Below are 8,461 nucleotides of genomic sequence, written 5' to 3' on the forward strand. Positions count from 1 at the left end.
TGTGTGACCTTGGTCAAGTCATTTAACCACTGCCTGCCTCAGTTTCCCCAAATGTAAAGTGAAGATGATAATAGCACCTCCCTCCCCAGGCTGTTGTGAAGATTAAATGAGATGATATTTTTAAAGTGCTTGGCACAAGGCCTAGTGTACAAATGTTAGCTCTTATCACCATCATCATCGTCACTGTTATTAGTTCTTCCTCCATCTCCCTGGGATCCTGGATGGACAGGACAAGGTCCCTCTGCCAGCACACTCTGTTCTCATTCCTCAGCCCATTCTTTTCCTCATGGTGTTTTCAAGGGTTGAGACCTTAGGGACATGTTTAAAGTGACTCTAAAGCTACGCGTTGAAAAGGTATCGATTATTTCAGCTTCCACATTAACAAAGATCCCTATGTTTAGTCATTTCTTCACTCGGGAAACCTCAGAGGTTTTTTTGTTTTGTTTTAGCTTTTAGAGATTTGCTTAAAGCAGGCTCAAAGAGTGTCCTCTGTCGTGGCAAAGGGTGTCTGAAGCGAAGCTCGGTAAATCTAAACCAATTCACTGCGAATTCTCCAGTCAATGCGCGAGGCTTCATGATGCCTCGACCCCACTCCATGTTCACAGCTCCCACGCATCACCCCAGAAGCCCACATCTTACTTTGTGAAGTCCGGTGACCTTAGGCAGATACTCAACAGAATAAGTCTTGTTCTTATCACTGTCTGGAGTCACTTGTGCCTAGAAGCAAAAGCACCAGGAGCCATCAGAAGCTGTAATCTACCGCTGAAGGAATGTCTTAGCCAGCAGTCAATATCCTGCGGGGCCAGTCACTCAAACCACGGCCTTGAGATCTCTAACCACCTCTTCTCCTAGACATTCCTCAAACCAAAAGGAATTCTTAAGTGTCTAAACAATAGCGACCACAGTCATAAATTTATGAAAACAAAAAACCCACACAAAACTTTGATTTTCTTTTAGAGAAGAGATGGGAAGCCCAAAATCCATTATTCATTTTCAAAGACACCCACCCACCCATCCTTCTCTTTGGGGGATGAGACCCCTTAAATCCTGGAATATTGACACCCAGTCATCAAAAATGGTGACACCACCATATTAGAAAGCCTCTACAAAATATCCCTTATAGTATTTTTTTTTAAGCAATTGGGGTTAAGTAACTTGCTCAAGGTTACACAGCCAGGTGTTTCTGGGTGGGTGCTAAGTGTCTGAGCCCAGGATTCGATCCCCAGGTCATCCCGACACTGGGGCCGGTGCTCTTACTCTGTGTGCTACCTGGCCGCCTTCCCCCCCCCATGTAGTATTTTTAAAAAATAAAGATCTGAGTAAGCTATATCCTCCATCTTTTAGCCCCTCCCCCAAATAACCTTTTAGTTATTTTGTACTTATGTTGTTTCCTTGATAGAAAGTAAGTTCCATGAGGACAGGAATTATTTCATTTCTACCTTCATATCCCCAGTGCATGCCACATACTAGGTGTATAATAAATGCTTACTGATGCTGACTAATAAGAGCTTTCTCTCTCCCAAGGAAATGACTCCCCACAACAGAAAGTCAAATATCCTTTTTGTCTTTCAGTGTTTCAGAAGGGTCCACCCAAAGTTCTGCCCAGTAAATGATGCCATCAACCAGGAACTATGGATGTATTGGGAGAAAGATGGGGCCAAGGCTGAAGGCAGGTGGCACCATGGCTGATCTGGGTTTAACAAAGGCAGCCGACAGCCCAGCTTGGGTTCTACACCCTGTGACCAAGTACTGACCCAGGGAAGACGTGGCATCCTCAAGTCCACATACCTCCTCTTTGTTCCCTTCAGGATCTTCCACAAAAACCATCACATCTCCTTGACCAGCACTAATAGTGTCCACTGTAAATCTGGCCGGCTGCTTTACCATGTTTCCAGTGGGCTCGATTCCTGTTAAGCAGTCACAACATGAGTTACTGAAAGTACTAGGAAGTTTATCTGAATGAAATTACGACATTAACTGGGGCAGTGTCCAGACAACCGAAAGTCACTTTTATAACAGTGTATTGAAAGGCCAGCCTGGCAGCAGGTGAGCCTCATGGTAAGACCTGGGTTCTCACACAGACTGGCTACGTGACCATGAGTAAGACACAACCTCACTGCCTCAGGCAACTCTAAGCAACAGGACGGTGAATGATTCGTATCCTCAGAGGGAATTTCCACACTACACTGATGAAATCTCAGATTTGGAGCAAGCCCAGAAGACTAATATGACAAGCTAAAAGAACTGTAATGTAACTCTTCTCAGAAGACAGAAAATCCCTCTACCAGTCCAGGCCACAAGCCCTATACCGCCATGATGAATCCACAATACAGATAAGAACTTGAATATGGTCATGGCAGGACAGTTGTTCTAAATCATTCGGTAAAACCCATTAAACCTGATCTCAACAGCAGCAAAAGGCTTGTCCTGAAACCAGCTACCTTGAGTTGTTGACTCAGAGATAGCAATCACAATCACAAATCTCAAACACATTCCCCTGCTGGGTTTATTTCTGTGGACAAAAGCTACTGTGCCATGCAGAAAGGACCACAAAGGGAGGCTTTCTACACAGTCAAGACCTTTCCTCAAATAGATGAATGGATCTGTGGTCCCATGGGTTTGACCATTCCCTCCACTGGCATGGCAGGCTCCCAGAGTCTACTACATAATTAAGAGCCATCTGTAGCAATGTAGGTCTATCTTATCCCAGAATTCTCACGTCTCATTCTTTTTAGCCAAACTATGAAAAAAAAAAATCTTGGCAACTCACAAAAGGCTAAGAAGGGACACTTCTCTTCTAGAAGGAAAACCCACTTGCAATAAAGATGACGGAAATTTTCTTTCATTTAGTCACTGAGACTTTGCTCCCAAATGAACAGCACATTAACACGAGGAGACAGCCTCATTTTCCAAGAACGTTGGCTGCTTCGTTCCCTCTGACACATAATGTGACAGGTGTGAAGTCTCCAAAGTCAGACTTTCCATGGAGGCCCCAGTCAGTTCTGGTCCCACCATTACTGTCTGTCCTGGCTCCCAAAATAGCTGCTTCTGCTCCTTAACACAAAGCTGTCCGTGCTGAGTCAAACCCGGACAAAACAGCAGATGAAGGAAGAGGGTATGAGCCACTGGATTCCTGAACTACACAGTGAGGGGCGATGGGGAAAGGAAACTGACTCATATTGGGTGAGGAAATATGAAAGCTGATGATAAGCTCACTGCAAACAAACCATCAGCGCAATGGTGAGATTTAATCCATCTCCTCAGGTTAATCGACAAAAGGCCTGGGCTGTTTGTAACCTGTTAACCTTTCAAGGAAGCTCAACCACGAAAGATGTAATGCCTGAAGCCTGGCCTCAACTGGATTTTCTCTTAGAGAAAGCAGAGATCAAAAAAGGTAGTTTTTTTATTTTTTAATTTATATTTTTCAGAAATATATTTTTATTATAAATATATATACATATAAAATATATTATTATTAAAATATATATTTATATTTTTTAAAAAATATAAAATTTGTTTTAAAAGAGATCTGAGGAAGCAATGTGGCCCAGTAGATAAAAGGCTAGCTGGGAGGATGTGGGTTCAAATCTGGCCTCTGTGAGGCTTGCTAACTGCAGAGGATTCTGGGTAAGTTATTCAAATTGAATTCAACTTCCTCAATAACAAAATACTGAAAATAACAGCCCCAACCTCACAGGTCTGCTGGGTCTCAAATGAGAGAATCTATGAAAGCACAAGATAAATGTCAGCTGTCATCCATTCAGAGAGCTCACCTCTGCTTTCAATTTTCAAAGGCAGTGTGGCCAGTTGGAGACAGTGCTAGAGTCTGAGTTGGGGGGAGCTGAGTTCCAATCCTACCTTTGACTGGACAAATAGCTAAACCTCTGAGAACCTCAATTTCCTTATCTCTATAATGGGAATAATAATCTTTGTCACCATCTACCTCAGAAAACTGTTATAAGAAAAGGACTTTGCAAACCTTAAAGGACTTTAAAACTGTGACTTTATCGGGATATTATGCTAATTACTTATGCTAATACTTTAAAGAGTAAACTCATTCTGAGTAGGAAAATTCTCCCATAATAAAATAATACGTAATAGTAATAACTAAGTATTTATATAGCATTTTAAGGTTTGCAAGGGGCAGCTAGATAGTACAGTGGTTAGAGCACTGGGCTTAGAAACAGAAGACTCATCTTCCTGAGTTCAAATCCAGCCACAGACACTTACTAACTGGGCAACCCTGGGCAAATCATTTAACCCTGTTTGCCTCAGTTTCCTCATTGGTAAAATGAACAGGAGAAGGAAATGGCAAACCACTCCAGTATCTTTGCCAAGAAAACCCCAAATAGGATCGTAGAGAGTGAGAACCAGGTTTGCAAATCAATTAAAATATTTAAAATAACACCATAGCTCTATGATCCTCATGACAACCCTAGAAGGCAGATGCTATTATTATCCCTGTTTTACAGTTGAGGAAACTGAGGCAGAGGTTAGTGACCTGTCCTGGGTCACACAGCTAGTGAGTGTCTGAGCCAAGATTTGAACACAGATGTTCCTGAGCAAGCCCAATGCTCTGGGCCAAACCACTAAACCACAGCTGCCTAAACACAATGAGTTTCATTGGCTGTGGACAACCTCCGAAGCTCACTGTCTTCTAACACACAAACAGGGGTCTAAAGGAGGAAGGGGTTTGGTCCAAACCTTTAATTTTATAGGCAAGGAGACCAAGGCCCAAAGAGGTGAAGAGACTGAGCCAGGTTCCCACAGGTAGAAGTGGTGGAGCCAGGATTTGAATCCAGGTCTTTAAGAATCTTTAAGAATCAAGCCGTCCATTATCCACACTTTTTACTGTCCTAACGAAAAGTTATCATTAAGGAGGAAGAACTTCCTAGAAACTGAGAAGCCTTGTTTGAACTGATACAGAGTGAAGTGAGCAGAACCAGGAGAATCATTTCTACAATTACAACAAGACTACAAATACAAACAGCTTGGACAGGCTCAAGAACTCTGATCCAAACAAGGACCAAACAGGACTTCAGATGATGTTTGATGAATCAAGCTACCCACCTCCTGCGAGCGTGGGGACAGACTCAGGGGGCAGAAGGAGGTTTCTGGCATTTTTACACAGCCAATGCTGGATTTTTTTTTTTGCTTGACTATGCACATTTATTACAAATGTTTAATTTTCATTTTTTTCCCCATCTGAGGGAGGATAGAGAGAATAGAATTTTGTTCATTAAAAAAAATTAAATTAAAAAGTTACCTCTATTTTAGACTTTTGTTAAAAATATACCTTCTCTAGGTTACAAATCAGATTATGTTCAGGGATTTGATCTCCTCAAAATGATTTCTACCACTGTTTTTTTTTTTTAAAGCAAGCCTGTAGCAGGCCTGTAGGATACACTGGAGATCATACCCAGGAGCTTTCAGCAAAGTGTTGGTCTGGTGGAGGCTAACAAGGGTTCCAATGACATCTGGTAGGGGCCATGCAAACACAATGTACACTAGCGGTTAACAGGCAGAGGGAAGGATCAGGCAAAAACATTCCACCCGCAGCTCACACCTGGAGATTCCCCTGAAAAGATGGACCTTTCAGTGAGAAAATAGAACAAAGCAGCAGGTGGAACCCAGGCTCCCAGGGCCCTCCTCACCTCGGCCGTAGGCCCGGGCCTTCTTCGGATTGAGTTTGGGCTTGAGAGGGGCTCCAGGCTTGAGTTTGGCTTTGGGGAACTGGGACAGGTAAGTCATGACGGAGTGTTCGTCCACATTGGGGTGGATGATTTCTTCAGGTGTGATAACCTTAAAGGGAACACAGTGGTTAGTTAGCCTTTGAACACAGGCTACCTGACAAGGAACAAACACATTTTTAAAACCCTCTTTAAAAAGCCTCTGGGTAGAACATAGAGCTAATAGGCTCTCAGTGACCTCAGAGTAAATTATCCAACAACACCCACGACTCCTCTTCCCCAACTCGGACTCCAGGCTGAAGAGGCCAGTCAGGCAGTTACAAAACAAAACCAGAAACCACCCAGTGTTCTTTCTCTGTTACGCACCTCCTGCTCTCCAGCCCTCTGCGTACCATCCCTCAAGGGTGACCAGGTCTCCACAACAGGCCCAACCAGACCCACTGCACGGCCTGCTGCAGGCTCACTGACTGCCCACAGTCCCCGAGCCCCCATCAGGGAACAAGAATCAAACCCATAAGAGTAACAGTAAGAACAGCCAGCATCTAAGTTTGTGTTTAAATCAAAATAAACAGAGCTTTAAGGAGGAATCTTTTTTTTTGAGTTTACATTATTATATTAGTTTTTTCCTGAGATATCTCTTAAATCTCTCCCTTCCCTTCCATTCTTACTACCATCTTAGTTCAGACTCTTTTTTATCTTAAGGCAGGAATTTTTTTTTTTTTTGCTTTTTGGAGGGCAATTGGAGTTAAGTGACATGCCCAAGATCACATGGCTAAGTAAGTGTCTGAGACTGGATTTGAACTCAGATCCTCCTGACTCCAGGGCCGGTGCTCTCTTCACTGCACCACTTCACCGCCTCAAGGCAGGAATTCTTAACCTGGAGCCTCTGAACTTAAAAAAAAAAAAGCTATTTTGTCAACTGTACTTAAATGTCATTAGTTTCCTTTGTATGTGATTTAGTTTTTTCAGTTGTGTCCAGCTCTTTGTGACTCCCTTTGGGGTTTTCCTGGTAGAGACAGTGGGATGGTTTGCCATTTCCTTCTCCAGCTCATTTGGCAGATGAGGAAACTGAGGCATGCATTCCCTCAAAGCTATGGAATAATCTAAGGTCATGACTTAGTACAAAAGGAAGGGCACAGAATGTATTAAGTACGTACTATGTGCCGAGAACTGTGCTAAGTGCTTTAGAAATAGCTCGTTTGACATTTGCTTGGCTCTCCTGTAGAGCCGGGTCCATGCCTACCCCAGACCAGGCTTTTTGCCAATATGATTCAGCTCGTGATCATTCCAGGCACTAAAGGTACATCCCTTAATGGTCTGCCAGTTCCTCACCAACATTAAAAATATTAAGCCAACCACCTCCACTTGGAAGAAGCCACCCTGTCTAATAAGCCAGGAAAACACACTTCTGCTTAGCTACTCGGGAGGAAGGTCCATCGACGTGCCTGTCTGTCCTCCCCAAGAGAGTGTCATCTCCTTGAGGCTAAGAGCTGTCACTGTTTCTTTGCATGCCCAGTGCCTAATACAGTGCCTGGTACATAGTAGGGTTTTAATCAATGCTTACTGATTGACCTGACAACAGAAAAGTGATCAGAGAACCAGAGTATTGAGAAGGCAAGGCTCTTACCTGTGGGACTCCCAACCAGTCATCGGCCTGCTGCATGGCTTCCCGGGCATTGTCCACTGGCTTTGCAGGATCCCAAGATTCCCAGTCAGGGCAAAGACCTGCAGTACAGAGGAACTTTTAGCGAGCCACTACCCAAAGGTAAATCATCCACCTGCTAGTATAAATGAGTCTGAACAAGGCTGCTGAAAATCCTTCTGGTGCTTTCTTTAGAAGCCGGAGGGAATTATACAGACTGCATCAGCAGCAGTTATCCAGGGAGCCTAGAAGTCAATGAGATTCAGGCTCCACCTTCCTGCAATTTACAAAAGATCAGGTGATGGTCCAGCAGTGGTCATTCAGCAAACACCAGGCACTGGGCCTGTTCTGTCTATATGCATTCTCTGTCCTTCTAAGAATCAATTCTCTTCCTTTACTGTGATGTAATTAAGGTTTAAATGGGAAGAAATTCACCGTGTCAACCTAGGAGTTTTGTTGTTGGGTTTGGGGGATTTTTTTAAACCTGGATAGAAGATACAGATACTGACTCAAAAGTGATTTATGTCAGGTCACTTTATCTTAAAATCCCACAATTTTCCAATATCCATCAAAAGGCTCTTTCCCAAGAAGCAATGGTCTGGTCCTTCCTCTTCCATTGTACCACTTAAGTAGCTACAAATGAAATGAGTGATCAGGAGTTGGAGAGCCCTCTGACTCCCCAGGGGGTTCCCAAGAATCACCAACTTCAGACTTGGAGGCCTCCAGAACATGGTCCCACTGGAGCCACCCAACCTCATCCCCGGCAGTTTCTCAACCTTCGGCCTCTTCCCTGGTCCAGGGCCTCCTCCCCACACACACCCCACTCTCATTCTGACCTATTCTCCTTCACCCATGCTGTTCCACCATGCTGTCACTCATCCAGGAGAATCAGAATTCCAGCAGGCCTTTTATTGTGTAATTATTTAATTCTAAACTTAATAACCATCAACAAAACACTGAAATAAGCAATTTTTAATTATAGCCCACATAGTCACAAATTCCAAATTATTTAGTCTGTCATTTTCTTTAAAAATGTGTCTACTAACAACTCCTAGCCCAAAGAAGAATTGAAAAATAGAATAGTCTCTCTCTCTCTCTCTCTCTCTCTCTCTCTCTCTCTCTCTCTCTC

At 43.4% G+C, this 8,461-nt stretch overlaps 1 protein-coding gene across 6 annotated transcripts in view; it reads right to left on the reverse strand.

Moving 5' to 3' along the window:
* FLNB (filamin B) overlaps positions 1 to 8,461 on the reverse strand; it is a 159,128-nt gene that overhangs the window by 89,937 nt on the left and 60,730 nt on the right. For all 6 annotated transcript variants that reach the window (XM_069084257.1, XM_069084259.1, XM_069084258.1 and 3 more), the window contains exons 3-6: positions 7,318 to 7,415; positions 5,655 to 5,802; positions 1,789 to 1,907; positions 640 to 717 (exon numbers count right to left, since the gene is read on the reverse strand). In XM_069084257.1, coding sequence (XP_068940358.1) covers positions 640 to 717; positions 1,789 to 1,907; positions 5,655 to 5,802; positions 7,318 to 7,415 — 443 coding nt within the window. The remainder of the gene's footprint in view (positions 1 to 639; positions 718 to 1,788; positions 1,908 to 5,654; positions 5,803 to 7,317; positions 7,416 to 8,461) is intronic.

The sequence above is a fragment of the Petaurus breviceps genome, unplaced genomic scaffold, assembly GCF_028583685.1.
Source record: "Petaurus breviceps papuanus isolate PSGF00001 unplaced genomic scaffold, PetGlider_PUasm1.0 174, whole genome shotgun sequence".
Taxonomy (NCBI): Eukaryota; Metazoa; Chordata; class Mammalia; order Diprotodontia; family Petauridae; genus Petaurus; species Petaurus breviceps.